The sequence below is a fragment of the Gigantopelta aegis genome, chromosome 4 (assembly GCF_016097555.1).
Source record: "Gigantopelta aegis isolate Gae_Host chromosome 4, Gae_host_genome, whole genome shotgun sequence".
Classification (NCBI taxonomy): Eukaryota; Metazoa; Mollusca; class Gastropoda; order Neomphalida; family Peltospiridae; genus Gigantopelta; species Gigantopelta aegis.
The window spans coordinates 53,895,473-53,913,904 of record NC_054702.1 but is presented as its reverse complement, the minus strand read 5'-3'; the positions used below and the strand labels follow the sequence as shown (position 1 = coordinate 53,913,904).

The 18,432-nt window shown below is 34.4% G+C and overlaps 1 protein-coding gene across 5 annotated transcripts in view; it reads right to left on the bottom strand.

Annotated features, from left to right (window-relative positions):
* LOC121370755 (receptor-type tyrosine-protein phosphatase H-like) overlaps positions 1-10,026 on the bottom strand; it is a 96,773-nt gene extending 86,747 nt beyond the window's left edge. For all 5 annotated transcript variants that reach the window (XM_041496197.1, XM_041496199.1, XM_041496198.1 and 2 more), the window contains exon 1: positions 9,501-10,026. In XM_041496197.1, coding sequence (XP_041352131.1) covers positions 9,501-9,548 — 48 coding nt within the window. In that variant the 5' untranslated portion in view covers positions 9,549-10,026. The remainder of the gene's footprint in view (positions 1-9,500) is intronic.
* Positions 10,027-18,432: the final 8,406 nt, after the last annotated feature.

The window sequence follows — 18,432 nt, the reverse complement described above, 5'->3', positions numbered from 1 at the left end:
ACACACTTCTGGCACATTTCTACGCCCATGAGGTGTGGTGGTGGGAATAATTCTATGACCACCTTCAGCGAGAGCTCTACCAATGAGCTACAATGTAGCATCCAGCTACCGACCAGTTAACTACTGGCACTCATTGATTACATGCACCAAGCCTAATTTGCTAATGATTGATATGATTTTATAATTAAACTTGACTTGTTGTGTATTCACACACATACAGCCCATGTCACATTCACTTAGTGGTACGTATATTATGACAGCCATGCGATTTGGCCTCAGGTACATCCGTGTAGAATACATACACTGTATGTATGTTGCAATCTCTTCACACGGACTCTTCATATCTCAGACCAGGCACCTGACACACCCTATTACTGATGATGTCATGCTTTAATCAACAGGTGAAAAATTAAATTTAAATACTGTAACAAGGAGTGGATAGAGGAATGTTTAAAAAGGTGTGTGCAAAATGGTACAAGTTAGTGCACTAAATTCCAAAAGGGACATACGACATACAGTATCTGATAAAATGAGGAATGCAGCACACACCTTGCTTCCACCTTTGACCTGTCTATACATTACATGTCTTTGCATACTATCTAAGGAAGGAAGGAAATTTTTTATTTAACGACGCACTCAACACATTTTATTTACAGTTATATGGCATCAGATATATGGTTAAAGACCACACAGATATTGAGAGAGGAAATCCATTGTCACCACTTCATAGGCTACTCTTTTCGATTAGCAGCAAAGGATCTTTCATATGCACTATCCCATGGACAGGGTATTACATACCACGGCCTTTGATATATATACCATTCGTGGTGCACTGGCTGGAACAAAAATAGACCAATGGGCCCACCGACGGGGATCGATCCCAGACCGACCGTGCATCAAGCAAGCACTTTACCACTGGGTAATATCCCGCTCTGCATACTATCTAGGTCTAGGTCTTATGAATTAGCTACTACTGTGCAGTGATAGAAATAAGCAGATTTTCTTTACTGACCGGTCAACCATTTCACTATTTTAAATTTGTGGCTTGTTTCATTTCAATTAGTACAAGCACAATGGTTGGGGTGGGTTTTTTTTCGACTGCTCAGAATTAAATTACATGTACATGTATATTGAATTTTTTATTATTTTGTTTTAATTTACCAAATAACTATTGTGGTAACATTTGCTTGTCCAAGCATGCTTATTTCAAATGTTGCTGAGTATAAACCTAATAGTTAACATTGGGCTTTACATACATGTATAGCTGCATTGTTAAACATATTAAAATTCAATTTAAAAAATGCACAAACACTCTAGACTATATGCATGCATGTGCATGTATACGTGTATTACATAATGATGTCAGGTTTTAATTTTCAAAATCTTATAGTTGGCAAATTAAACAACCACTATAACAATATTTATTCTATAACTTCCCATGATATCCATGTCATAAACACATGTGATAATTTAGTGTATTAAGCTGATTAATAATGGTATGCAAATTTGCATGGTCTTTTGGAAGTGTGTTGCTGTGGATGGGTCATTTGCTTATAAGTCAACAAGACTTGTATACCCGATGTAACGTTTTCAAAGATTTAGTTAAAATGTATGACGTCAAACCGATGGCGGTGACTTTAATACTGTGCTTTAGTAAAAACTGAATTAAAATGTTATTGTAGAGTGTTATAGGATAAACAGAATTCGCTACTTGTGTTTTTTAATATGGAAAATATCAACCTCGTCTAGTTAATCGGTATTTGTCTTGGCAGAGCCTCAACAAATACTGATTAACATAGACTTGGTTGATATTTTCCGTGACAAATCCTCTATGTACAATATTAATATGGTGTTTGATAAATAATCAATTGTTTGACACATATAAATTTAAACACCATCAGTATTATGATGTTTTGGTAGAGCTCTACAGGTAGCAGTGTTATTGTAAATGTCAAATTTTAATAAATAACTGGCAAAACATTGTATACATGTAGATTGTACCAGACAACTACTGTGTACAGTTTAATTAACTTCTGATCCACAAAATCTAACCAAAGCTGATGTCATCCATATGACCTTTCATGTGACCAATCAAAATGCCACTGGTATAACTGGCTAAGCCAGCTATAAGGTACCTTACTTTGGAATGACTCTTTGTGATGACACAAGAAGGTATTGGCCTAATCTGTCTGATCTACTGTATTAACTGATTCAAAGGTTGCATATATACATATACAGATACATATACAGATACAGATACAGATACAGATACAGATACAGATACAGATACAGATACAGATACAGATACAGATACAGATACAGATACAGATACAGATACAGATACAGATACACATACACATACACATACACATACAGATACACATACACATACACATACACATACACATACACACACACAGACACAGACACAGACACACACACACACACACACACACACACACACACACACACACACACACACACAGATACAGATACAGATACAGATACATATACATATACACATACACATACACATACAGATACAGATACAGATACAGATACATATACACATACACATACACATACACATACAGATACAGATACACATACACATACACATACACATACAGATACAGATACAGATACAGATACAGATACATATACACATACATATACACATACACATACACATACATACATATACAAGCTTTAGACATGTAATATACATGAAATTTAATTTGGTGGTATGTGCATCCTACACATATTTCTTTTTATCATACAGGCATGTTCTGTTAATTAAGTATAATATTTATATTGTTTGGACGACCTTTGATAGTGAATGTCTTCTGCAAAACATTATTAATGTAACATCTAATAAAATACCAGTATCAGATTATAATGCGGGGGCGAGACATAGCCCAGTGGTAATGCACTTGCCTGATGCATGGTCAGTCTAGGACCGATCTTCGTCAGTGGGCCCATTGGGCTATTTCTAGTTCCAGCCAGTGCTCCACTACTGGTTTAACAAAGGCTGTGGTACATGTATGTACTATACTGTATGTGGGATGGTCCCTTGCTACTAATGGAAAATTGTAGCGGGTTTCCTCTCTTTAGAAGATTATATGTCAGAATTACAAAATGTTTGATATCCAATAGCCAATGATTAATACATCAATGTGCTTTAGTGCAGTCATTAAACAAAACAAATTTTGACTTTCTGCTATAATATATAATTTCATTATAAATGAATGTGTATAACCTTTGAGTTTATGAGATGTTTTCACCAAACATCAAATTAAGAAATTTGTAATGCATGTACCTAAATATAGATTACAATCAAAACAGAAGAAAAAAATTCATTATATATGTGCATGCATTTTATGTAAAGATATATACATTACTGGATATGTACAAGACTGAGACCAAGGGATATTTTGACAATCATGTTGCCATTAACAGTAGCTCTGTGTCAAGACGTCAGCCACTTAATTCTACTGTAAATATCATTAATTTCATTTTAACTGGTTATTATGCTTATGCCCAATTAAGATTCAAGCATGCTATCCTGGGTACTAATGGTTAGTTGTTAGTGAAACAAATATTGTTGTAGTGGCCATTAATTAGCCATTTAAACTCATTCTGGGTGGATCGAAGCCACTATTCACCAACTTCCAAGTCTGATGGTTTAACCACATCACTACTCAGAGACGGTTATTGAAAATTATGCTACCTTCCTGAGATGGAAGTTCAACACAGGTTTGACTGTAATTTTTTTACTCAGACAAGGAACAGATATATGTAAATTTGTGACATATATATATATATATGAATATATAGTTTTATATGACTTTAAGATCATATAAAGGCATAAATCTGCCATATGTCAAAATACACTTATTTGTCAATGTATTCAATTGTACTTGCATGCATGTTGCTACTATAAAAGTGTTAAAGCCACAATATCTACATACAGGAACAGCTAGTGTATCTATGTATGTGCTATGAACTATCTATTTATCAAAAACATGTAGCATCCATTGTTTTATTATTTGCTTCTTTACAGAATGAGAAGAGGATAAACCTCCCCTTATGCTATTCATACAACATCTACAATGTATGTTAAGTACATGTACACAGCGATAGAAACGAGCAGAAATTTTCACCAGTCCACCGGACAAGTACATCTAAAAATCTACTTGTCCGTTAATATTTTCACTTGTCCAAGTAAATGGTTTGTTTTATAAAAGTGTTAAGACAACGTATTTGATTGCTTAAAATGAAACTGCACTGAACATTTTACTTGTCCACTGGACAAACTATTGAGGTCCATTTTGTTTGTCCGAACAGATTCTCATTTGTCAGAACAAACGAACAAGTGTCTATTTCGAACACTGCTACATGCATGCACACATATTGTACATGAACTATGATGAAGGGTTTATAAAAATTATTTACAATCTATTCATGTATGTATTGCACAATGCATGTTGTCATCTTGTCCTAGTCTATATATTAATTGTTATTACCATAGTACGAGGATATTTAAATACATACATATACATATATATATACACACACACACACATGCACACACACACACATATATATATATATATATATATATATATATATATATATATATATATATATATTATAGTTAGACTTTTTCAAGTACACAAGCATGAAATATTCAAAATAACCATGTTTCAAAACAGTAATCTGCATTATAGCCAGCTGATTGAATCTGGTACAAAAAAGTTCATTTTATTTAACTATACCGCTAGAACATCAGCTATTGGATGCCAAACATTTGGTAATTTTGACATACATGTAGTCTGAGAAAGGAAACCTACTACATTTTTTCATTAGTAGCAAATTAAGGGATCTTTTATATGCACCATTCCACAGACTGGATAGCACATATCACAACCTTTGATATACCAGTAGTGGCAGACTTTGATTGCAACCATACAATTAATCAGCTTGTTTTGTTTTTATGTTTTTTGTTTGTTTGGGTTGGGGGTTTTTTGGGGGGTTGGGGGGGGGGGGGGGGGGGGGGGGGTAATAAACTATAATATATGTTCTGAATTACTTTCTAGTGCTGTAAAGAGAACCATTTCAATTTTATTTGCCAGGTGTTTTGCATAATGAGCTGACTCATGTTACTGGTAAGCCGAGTTGAATCGAGTGAATTATCCACATTAACATGGATATTGTGTTTGTCAAGTTCAGCCGCTGAATGGACCTGCATAAAGCTTTACAGCCATTAAAATTATAATATAAGTATGTTACTTTTTAATAATATATATGTATCTGTATACAGAATACATTTAGTAACACAATAATAATTGTAATTAATACTACAACAATAATAGGAAACAATTTCACTGGGTTTTATTTTATTTTTATTTTATTTTATTATTATTATTATTATTATATTTTTTTTTAATTGTTTGATTTATTCTGGCCTTATTATAAATGCATTAATACATATATATATATATATATACAGGAAGTGTACATATAGATGTTAGGCTACTTGTACGGTACTGTATGTGTATAGTCTGGGCCAATTTCACACGTACTTGTGAATCCTTGAGATTACAAATAAAATGTTTGGTCAGATTCTAAATATACACATCTACAATGTATGTATGCACTGTCAAATCTGATATGTCGAAAAACCAAAAAAATAATAAATAAATAAATTATTTTGTTGTTTTCTTTGTCCCAATAAAATGAATTTAATCTGTCTACAAAGTAAAATTAAACAAACTTCCCTCACCTTGCTAAAAAATAGTTTTTATTCGATTAGCCTCAGCCGTGATAACATTGGAATATGGAAGCCTGATTTGATGCTATGTACACTGAACATCTCTATCATTAAAAATATTACATTGGATTCATGAGATTTAATCATAATAATAATATAAACCTTATTTAAATTTTAGTCAGTAAACAACTTGTGCATTAAAAAAACCCAGTTTTTGAAACAACTACATATACATCTGCGACAATGTGATTATTTTTACTTGAGTTAATTAAATAAAAGTAATCATATTAACACAGATTAAAGTAGATTTTTTTTCTTTTCGAAAATAATTAAAATTGACAGTTAAAAATTTTTTTTTATTAATAATTCAAGAGAATGATCGGTTGCCTGGGTAACAATTAAGAAATGTCAGTTATCAGTGGAATCCTACCTATGTTAATTTTTATTGTTAGATCAGTAATTATTATGTAATTATGCACATAGATTTATAAATATAATAAATACATCCAACAACCACAACCCCATTTTAAAAAATATATGATGTACATAACATGTGTGGCAATTTACACGTCAAGACACATTTATAATATTTAATAAATATCACAATAAAAAATCCCTTCACAAACAAACTAATGTTTTATTCATTCGTATTACTGTTCTTCTTGCACTGATGCATAACCAGCCTCGGTGGAATAGTGGTTAAGCCATTAGACTACAGGCTGGTAGGTACAGGGTTCTCATCCCAGTACCAGCTCCAATCCAGAGCAAGTTCTTAAGGGCTCAATGGGTAGGTGTAAAGCCATTGCATCCTCTTCTCTTTCACTAACTAAGTACTAACCAACTAACAACTAACCCACTGTCCTGGACAGACAGCCCAGATAGCTGAGGTATGTACCCAGGACATCATGTTTGAACCTTAATTGAAGCATGAAAATAAGTTGAAATGAATAGAACCTGATGCATATACCGGTATGTGTATCTTCAACACACATGTACATGTATGTATGTAGTTTGAAAAGCACAACTGATCACTATTTTGGTGGTTATTTTTGCTTCATGAGATTTTGTCAAGAATGAAATACTGCACTGTCTTAACGTTCTTGATACATGTGGCTTTGTATTGGTAACCTGAACTACTGTTTCTGACTTATTTTGATTCCTGATCACGAAAAAACATGATATTCACAGAATATAGGAATAATTTTACCATAGGATCATGAATAATATATATGTATATACATGTATACATCATGTACATTATAACAATTCTATAACCACAGGGTGCAGATTTTCCATAAGATACTTAGAACAGGAAATGGATTTAACATATTGCTTCTCTACTTAGAGTTAAAGAAAGTTAATAAATGACATGCACCTTGCACATGTATGTAGTTTAGCTCAGTGGTAAAGGTCGTTATACACAGTATGTATTCAATGAACATATTTTTAAAAAAAATTATGTTAAGGAAATATATCTGTATATACAGGCATTTTTATGAGGCTGTTCAAAATTATCATTTTCATAAGTGTACAAAGTGTAAGTACTATTTAAAAAAAAAAAAATTATTACACCCTCTCCCCTCTAAAGGCAAAAATATATTTAGATATTTTTATCCATATTTTTGTTGTTGTTACGGTAATTTAAAAAGCAAATTCTAGCATTAATAATACCTCCCTCTGTGTATGGTTTATACATAGATCAATAGGCAACAAAAGTCGGGGTGGGCACTGTCTCCCACTACCCCAAATACTGCCCCCCCCCCCCCAAGTTGAAATCAATATATTGCCCCCCTGCCTCTTCATCACTGTCATCTTCTGATGGCTACATGTAGATGTATTTTATACACTTATGAAAATGTTGAAAAACAATTGTGAACTGCCTCTTTCTAATTTCTTACAAAACACCTGTATATTATACATGTACCTGTACCTGTATATGTATGTATTTCCGTAACATTTTAAGCAAAAGTTTAAACAAGATGTACAACCTTTTCAGATATACATGTGTATGTATCTACAATGTAGATGGAATGTAAAACATTAAAATAAAGCAAATATTTAAACAAAATGCGGTATACAATGTTTGAATGTACATTGTATAAATAAATATCTACACTGTAATATAATATTTAACTGTCTTGAAGCAATGTTTATATACATGTGGTATAATGTATGTACATTAATATTGATAGGGACATATAGATCTGCATTATGTACATGTCCCACATTTATGTCACTTTTTTCTTCTTCATTTTTAATTTTTTTTTTTTTTTTTTTACATATGTACATAATAGATATGAATATGTTAAAGTCTATGTATAATTTAAGCATGATTTCTAACCATATTTATAAACACATACAAACTTACAAAGCAGTCAAACCTGTTATACACCATGTTATATGGTTAAGCAGATCTTTACCTTAAGTAGTATTAAAATGCCTATTGATGTTACCTATTTACTGTTATAATACAATACAGCTCAGTTTGTATACTACTTATTATACATCTATGTAGGATAGGTGCTGATTTACCAGGTTTGTCTATTTAAATAAAGTAGCCAAAATCTATTGACACACACATTATGATTATGTAGTAACTCCTGAACAGTGACTCCCAATAAAACAATAACACTGTCTACAGAACACTGTTATCCACAAAGCTATTGTTTGGTTGCATATGTGTACCTGTGCTCCAGAAAAAAAAAAAAATATGAAAAGATTGTAGATATTAACTTCCAGTACAAATATTTAAAATAAAGTTATAACGATGACACATAAAATATATTGCCAGGATGGGGTTAGGGGGCACTTTGTGTGCAGGTAGTAGAACTTAATTCATCAACTGTATGAATACATACACATATCTTTAAATACATGTACTTAATAATAAGCCATAAATGTACAAAAGCATATCATTATTTGGGCACTGCAGACCCCCTTCAAGAAAATTATTGGAGGTCAGTACCTCCTTGGCCCCTCTTACTTTTCCATCTGTGACCACATCTATAATTTATATATATATATATATATATATATATACATATATATATATATATATATACATACATACATACATACATATATGTATATGTATATGTATATGTATATGTATATGTATATGTATATGTATATGTATATGTATATGTATATGTATATGTATATATATATGTGTATATATATGTATATATGTGTATATATATATGTATATATATATGTATATATGTATATATATATATATATGTATATATATATATATATATATATATATATATATATATATATGTATATATGTATATATATATATATATATATGTATATATCTATATATACGTATATATATACATATACATATATATGTATATATATATATATATGTATATGTATATGTATATGTATATGTATATATATATATATATATATATATATATATATATATATATATCAAACTGATTCTAAATATTTCATTAATTTAACACTGCAACAGGTTCTTATAATCTACATATCATATATACATGTAAAATACAAGTTGCTACCCCGCCTTGTTTCTGTTCTGCCCTGCTGCCTAATTCACAGGCACAAAAACAAGGTGTGGTGGTGGTGATCATTAAGGGGAAATCGGATCAGACATGAAGTAATTACAGCTTTAATGTAGGCCTACGGTCCGTTGGGATCGGGTTCAACAAGTGTTAGCTAGTTAGGGTGGGCAATTAGCAATGGCCAAACTTACCTGTAGTAGTACAAAACACAGCACTCCGCCAGCTGATATTCGCAACATCGTATTCGCACGGTACTCCCCACTGTCGGTGCAAAATCACAACACCGAGTATTTCATATCTTCCAGTTCCAACAGCTATTGAGCCAAAGTAGTCCTACACGTCGAGGTGTACAACCAACCTGTTGATGATTGTTTTTCACTTGCGTTATCACACCTTTTGCACTCCCGACTGAAATTCTCGTATTCGTTCGTTCCTCGAAGAAAACCGCCGATGACTTGACCCGGGGTTAAAACACAATCGTCACAACGCGACTAGTGCCAGTGGCCGGTCCCGTTTTCTCTCTCACTTCGGAATTTGAGAAATAATATTTCCCCGGTTAGTTCCACCCGTGTCCTGTAGTGAAATATATATGACAAAGTTGACGTCAACTTCGTGTGACGTTTATCGGCCTCAAAGAAGTCCGTGAGTCTGTGGTGTTATAAATGTAAGTGAGAGCGGAGCGACTCGAATATCGCCGACTGGTAAGCCTCGCCCATTGCTCACATTCAGCCTCTGGGTTTTTTGACAAGCATGACGTCACGCTCCGCCTCGTTCTCACCATTCGGAAATACCTCGATATTTATAATATTATGTTGATTGGTTAATAACTATGATTGGAAGCGTATCGGTAATTTACCAATTTATGTAATGATTATATCTTGTAGTGCAAATTATTGTCCCTATATATCTGTCGTCAAAATCGGTCGCCGATAGATGTATCGAACTAGATTATATGGGGATGAATGTGAGGAGGCAATACTTTTTGTTTGTTTGGGTTTTTTCTTTGGGGTTGAGAAGGGGGTCTTTATATTTATTTATTTATTTATTATTTGTTTTACATGCCAGTATAATGTAGCTGTGTCCATCATTCAAAAAATAATAAAATAAACAAGCGAAAAACTAACAAACAAAAAGCAAGAAACAAAAAAAACAACCAAAAAAACCTAAACCACAAAAATTAGTTTAATATCAGATATAACTATTTAAAGAAATAGAAAAAACCCCTATTCCTAATGAAAACCGATTGTGTGTAGACCTATTACTTGGAAGTTTGAGCAGACTTTGAACTTTACAATATATTTTTTTAATTTTTAATCGGTTCATGGTATCTAATTACATTTTTTTTTAAATTCTGTCAATATAATGTTACTGGTACGTAAACGGTTTATTATTATTTATTTATTTATTAGGCATTGTTGGTCCTATCACGAGGAATTCGCAACCTTCCCACCCCCACCCCATTAAAAATCCTACGAACTGGCCTGAATTATAATATAAACTTTCACTAGTAGGCGTGCAGGAGATGGCCCAAAACTGCTCTAAAAATAACCGAAGTGGCAACTATCGTAGGCCCTACTGCAAGCAAATTTGGGGGTTTTATGAAATCATGAGTCCTGACTATTTCCTGGGTAAAAATTACCCAAAATACTTACTTTTTTTTTTTTTTTTTTTTTTTGGGGGGGGGGTGGGGGTCCGACCATGGTCAAATGACGTCATCAATATGGCCGCCACGATTTTTATATTTTTGTATCTAGTTCCAATAGATTCTTTATTCTCTTTAGTTGTTTGACATTTTAAGCCTTTACTAAGGTTGGAAATGTTATAATACAGTTTAAAAACAACATTTATTAATTTTTGGTTATTAATAAATTTTAAACAGTAGAGAGCGCTTACAATATGGCTGTCTCCAAGTCAATAATGCGGTTTCTTAGCGACGATGAAATACGATTTACTACATTTAAGCCGTAGCAGCTTGATTGTAGCTATTACAATGCCTTGGTTACTAATACAAATTCATTTAAAAAGCATTGCTTTATATTTTGGATCCTGATATTTAGTGTTTGATTGTATCCTCACAAGAAATATGCTAGTGTTAAGTTCGTCAAAAGTGTATTTTTGAAGATATCTAGCTATGTATGTAAATAACTTTCTTTCAAACAATCCCACACATACAAGCCTATAATATTACGACACACACCCACACGCACGCACACAGAAATTGTACTATTGTATTGTACTATTGTCTATTACTGTAACCATAGTTTGACACCCAATAGCCGATGTATTTTTCGTGCTGGGGTGTCGTTAAACATTCATTCATTCATTCATTCTATTACTGTATTTGCATTTATATTAATACCATTGTACTAGTCTCCTGTAAACCCTATCTTGTCACTACAGTTTATATATACTACTCAAAAGAATTTAAGGGTCAGACGATATTTTCGACATTATTTTCTGAATGTCAATTATATTAGCTAGACCATAATGTCACGCATGGTATTGTTCCATTTTGACGAAAGTGGGTCTAAGCAACCCATAAATGAATTAAAATCCACTGTCATTCACACTGTCGACTAGTTCTAATGGCGAAAACATGCTTATATTTGCACGTAAATTAGGGCGAAAGCAAAAGTTCTGCTAAGTGCCCATAACTTGCTTTTTCACAAAGCGCTTCATTTGCACGCTTTGCACGTGTATTCCATGTTCCCAATGCTGAATTTTTGTATAATTGGAGCTTGCGTTCGTGTACGGTGCACACTCCAAATTCGACAATGGTACGACTTCAAGTGACTATCGAAGATCGAGGAAGGGCTATTGCTTGGCTTCAGGATGGCAATACGCAAAGAAATGTTGCTCTGAGACTTGGTGTCAGTCAGAGTGTCGTTGGCCGACTGTGGCAACGGTACCAAGCAACGAATTCTGTTCGAAATCGTCCACGTTCGGGAAGACCCCGAAGCACTACAAATAGAGAGGACCGCTACATCACCAATATGGCTCTACGTCAACGCACAACCACTGCACGCCGATTACGTGACAATCTGCGGACTGCGACTGGAACTCGAGTTTCTGATCAAACCATACGCAATCATCTGAGAGCCAATAATCTACGCTGCCGTCGCCAGGCTGTTCGACCACCACTCCTACCACGTCACAGAACGGCCAGACGTCACTGGTGCACGCTTCATCTGCGGTGGCAACGTGTTCAGTGGGGTCGAGTGATGTTCACTGATGAGTCCAGGTTTAGTCTCCAGTTCAACGACGGTCGGGTTCGTGTCTACAGACGTCCTGGGGAGCGCTTCGCTGACGTTAACGTTAGACAACGTCACCGGTTCGGTAGTGGCAGCGTCATGGTGTGGGGCGGCATCTCTATCCACCACAGGACCCCCCTCTATGTGGTGGATGGCAATCTGAATGGAATTCGCTATCTGAATGAGATTATTTCGGCCGTTGGTTCTCCCAGGCCTTCAGCAGATTGGCGGCGGGGAAGTTCTGCAGGATGACAATGCCAGACCCCACCGCGCCAGGGTGGTAACGGACTTTCTCAGACAACAAGGTATCGCCAGGATGGATTGGCCAGCATATTCGCCTGACTTGGCCCCAATAGAGTACGCCTGGGACGAATTAGGCAGGAGAGTTCGGGATAACCATGCCCCTCCGGCCAACGTTCATGATCTGGGTCAACTTCTTATGGCAGAGTGGCAGGCCATTCCCCAAGAGTTCTTCAGACGTCTGATCAACAGCATGAGGCAACGATGTGTCGAGTGTATTCGCGCCAGGGGTGGATTCACACACTATTAAACGAATGTTCTAATGTGTAAAATCCATGTTTGACAACCATCAACTTTGACAGCATGTCATGTGACTTTCTTGTATACAGTGACGTTTATTTGTGTTTTTTTTGTAAATATGGAACAATAAATAAAAATTTTGGTGTAGTTTACATCATCAATCTAATACACTCTGAAACTTATTTGGTTATAAATTTTTGACCCTTAAATTCTTTTGAGTAGTATATATATCATGTTTCTCATATGCCGTTGTGTAACGGCCTGAGCGTAATAAAGTTCTGTTCTGTTCTGTTCTCATCAAAAAATCTCCAGACAATGCTTTCCTCGGAAAAAAGTAGACGGACAGTCTGGTCTGCATTGAACCGCTACTCTGATGTGACCAGTGTCTTTACCAACATGACGCTCAACTCTTACACCAAAAGTAGATACAGATAGTCTATGCCTCCAGCTACTGAAATGCTTTACAGTTATCTTGTATATAAGTTCAGCGATCTGACAATTTTGAACGAAGCAAGGGGAAGATAATTATTATATATTATAATAATAGGAACCATTTCATTTACACCAGAATGCCCGACCGCAGCACACAAAACAGGCTGCCTACCAAGCTGAAATATGGCTCACCAGTGAACAGTTATAAAAATGCACCCACTCTACAGGGTTGGGGATGGACTTTTAATAAAGACGGGCTTTCCACCTGTGGCCTCCAAGACCTGCAGTATCGTCCCGTCTACGTCTTAATTGCAATTGGTCTAAAATATAATATTTGTCCAAAACAGGAATTGTTGTCTACTTTGACAAAAATATTGTTATGTTTGGTATTATTAACAAAAAGAACGTTAAATATAATTAACTGGCTAATTATTAACATTAAATATTATATATACTGTACGAAAATGCAAGAAAAATAAAAAAATATCGCGTCCGTTCAAAACTTTTTGCAAAACAAATTTGAAATTGAGAAATATATTTATTTCAAAAACTGCAACTATGAAAAGTTTAATAAAGAATGGGCACAATGGCACAACCTTTTTATATAGTGAAAGAAAGAAAAAACAAAACAATATTACACTTAGATAACGATCTATTCAAAGGAAAAACATTTTGTGACAGCATGTTCATATAACATTCCAACACAGGCCCGACTCCTGTTCCTGTTCTTTCTTATTCTTGTTTTCCTGCTTTTTCTTCTTCTTCTTCTCTCGTTGTTACCCTTTTTTCTTTTTCTTTTTTTTAAAGTCCTGGACCATAAGGCGTGTATAAAAGAAAGTACTTGATTTGTACCTGCATATATCAGAATAGAATGTAATGTGAGTGCGTGTATGCGTATGTATGTTTGTATATATGTATGTATGTTTACACATGTATGTATGTTAATTTTAAGATAAATTGTAAGGCGGTGTATCAGGGCTCTCCAACCCTGGCACTGTCTAATGGTTTGGGGACAATTAAAAAAAGAAAAGAAAAAAAGATTATAGTATTACCAACGTAATAATGGACAATTTAGGTATAATCTCTACTTGGAACGTTTGGATGCGTAATAAATGGATTTTCTTAAAATTACACTACAAAACTTCTATTCGTTTGGGTCTTTTAGTAATAATAGTAAAATAGGTAAAGTCTTTAATTGTATTTAGTAATATATTAAATGAGATGCGATATCTAATTTGTTTTGCATTTGTTTAAAATGTCTTGTGACTGATTAATACTGATGTTAAACAAGGTGTATTCCGGTACTATTTTAACTCAGGTTAATATATTTTAACTCGTATTAATATTAAACTTGGATAACATTGACACTAATCACACAATGACATTTAAAATTTCGAACTATTTCTCGAGTATTATTCACTAAAATGTAATATTTTCTAATAGTTTTATCAAATGTAATTGTTATATCTTTGTAGTTATTCTGTTAATGAAATGTGGACTGTCCAAAATGGAGGTAACAGTTAGATGATTAGCGATTCCCTCGTTCATTTCTATAATTTAGTTTATTGTTCGACCAAATGCAAGTGAACCATTAAGTGTAGTTTTAAATCTGAAGGGATCTGCTACACCGGAATGTACTGAAATGTATTTGTTACTGTGATATTTAAAGTTTCAATAAAAATTCATGCCTGTGCAGAGGCGTACGAAATCAGCAAAGCATCTACAATATATATACATATACATATACATATATATATATATATATATATATATATATATATATACATATACATATACATATACATATACATATACATATACATATACATATATATTATATTATATTATATTATATTATATTATATCTACATATTGTAATTTCTAATTGTGTTAATCTATGCCGTGACTACAATATATCAGGGCTTCTACAATTTTTTTTTAAATCCACTAGCTATGGGATCAGTGATTAAAAATGTTTACTAGCCACGATTGGAAATTCACAAGCCCAACTTTACTTTTAAGTTAATACAATTTGACTAAATAATAGTAATAATCAGATAGGTCACCTAAAGAGGGAGATAGAGATTAAAACACTAACATTGGGGGTAGGTGTGGGGTCAGGATATTCATATTTACAAAATAAACGTAACTGCAACATTTGACCAAAACAAATTCACTAGCCGTCGGGCATGGCAATAGTAGTTATTTACTAGCCCAACAGTGAATATCACTAGCCATGGGAGTGGGGCTACCATAATCTAGAAACCCTGTATATTCTCTATTTTCAAATAAGTTCTCATGAATTAATTGATTGCATATCGAAAGGGGTAGTCCATGTAGAGCCGGCAGCGAGTTTCCTCTCTAATTATCTCTGTGGTTCTTAACCATATGTCCGACGCCATAATGTTTTGCGCGTCGTTAAATAAAAGATGTATTTCTTTCTTTGTACATTTTCTTCTTAAAGACTATCTAAAACACAACGATAATAAAACGAGAAGCTGGTAATGCACAATATACGGTGTTTTTTTCCTGAATACTATTTCTCTATATTTCGTTCTTTGTATAAAAATCTAGCTAGTAATATTTGTAATTATATAATTGCATTCCTTACTTGTAAAAATGTTAGGTTAGACAAAACAATTGCGATCCTCGGTGGCATTGGTGTTGAGATATTGGTACTAATAGGTTTTTAATATGGCGGCCATCTTGAAAATCCAATTTAGCCACCATAATGTGATTTGGGCAAGTGGTTCATATTAAAAGTTTAAAATTAAGGCAACGGGCAATTTGTGGACGAAATTTGATACTTTTATCTGGAACGTCCACATCATTTCACTGGGCTACTTGACAAATATACTAAATGCAATCGTCATTTTAATGACGTCATTTGAGCGTGTTTTCCCCCACGGGAATTCTGGGTAATTTTCACCTGTGCGATAGTCGAGATCAGGTATCAGGAAATACCAAAATTAGCTGGTAGGACGGTAGTTGCCACTTGACCCTCAAAATGAGCCGCAATCTGCACGCCTATAGCATTTACCAATTATTTAAAGCAGCGCTTTCGCCACCCACATCCTACAACAGAGGTCCGTTAGAATCATATATATGTGAAATTTGAGCGCAAACACCTTTTTTTTTTTTCTTTTTTTTTTTTTGTAAATAGTATTCGGCCTCAGATGGGCATACCTGTTCCCCATCCCCCACCACAGTGCTGGAGCAAATGTTCGCATTTGGGCAAAAACAATGGAGACGTTCCGGCAAAATGAGCAAAACGTTTTTCAATCATTCTACTCATAATATTAATTGTAAGAATGCGTAATGATTCGTACATGGAACCCTATAATATAGGTGTTTGGCAGTAATGCCAATAATATCCTGATTCGGCCATTTTCGTTTAATTCGCGCAAAAATCAGCCGCCTCATACCCCCCCCCCCCCCCCACACACACACACACGTGCCTCCCCCGTCTCAAAATGGGAGCCCGTAGGCCTATGCAAGTGTGGGGGAAAGAGATCTCCCCCACCCGCCTATGCGTAACGCCTGGTTAGTGATTACCAGTGGGAAAATGAGCACAACTGTAAAACCGGAGAGTAGGTATTACATACAGGGAATACGACCGATATGTATACATAGGTTTTTTTTTTTTTTTTGGGGGGGGGGGGTGTGTGTGTGTGTGTGGGTTTTTTTTCAAAAACACTTTTCTTTCCTTTACCTTTCTTCTTACGTCAAACCAAACTGATATTATTTATATAAAAAACTACATTTTTGTGGGAGGATGGGACGAACTATAGATATAGATAATAAATAATTAGTAAATAGATAGACATAAGACAGACAGGCACACGTACAGACAGACAGACAGGGTGGCAGACTGACCAACTGACTGATTGAGTGATTGGTTGGTTGATTGGCTGATTAACAATATCAAAATTAATGAACTTGTGTGGGTGGGATTCAGTCAGCTATATTATGTACATGCGCTGTTGAACACTAATTTCACCATTAAGTATACGAATGTTTGACAACACATAAGGATAATGTATCAGATAAACTCGTTTGTCTCCTTGACAACAACCTAGGTTTTGTGTAATGACAGATCCATTAAGTGCTGTGTTTGATTTGATATAATCACAAATGGTTTTTGTTTCCAGATGGACAGGAGATAGCTTCAGCAAGCGCACGTGCAGGACATTCTGCAGTGGGGTTTGGGGAATCGTCGAGACTGTGTCTAGCGAAGTTTATAAGGGGGAAGGGGAGGGTCATAATCCTCCGGAATACATCAAAATAAACATTTGTTTTGAAGCGAGATGGGGTTCCAGAAAATCCGGGGGTGTGGGGTGGGGGGGGGGGGGGGGATGACATTAAGGCGGAATGCCAAGGGAACTTTGGGGGAGGTTTGGAGGGGGGTGAAAATTAATATATAATAATAATAATAACTTTATTTAATGAGGGTGACAGGTTTAGCACAAGCTAATCTTCCACTTGGTCCTCAACAATATATTGAAATACTGGAAAAGAAAATACATATATACTAAGTACTATACTATTATAATAATGCATACATACATATTGACTAGAGAAATCTTACATTTAACAGACATCTGTTAGTTGTGTAATATTGACACTAAAGTCTCAAAACATAATTATTATATATAATAAAAATTAATCAGCCAAATAAACATCCATGAGATATTGTTTCAGGCTGGATTTAAAGTTCGCAACTGACTTCTGGTGTCTAATATCAAGGGGTATTGTATTCCATATCTGAACACCTGAGTAACTGAAGGATTTTTTATATAGTTCAGTATGAGGCCTTGGTAGCTGAAGTTTGTTTTTGTTAGAGGATCTTAGGTTATAATTACAGGTTTCAGATATTGGGGTAAGGAGAGATGTAATGTAT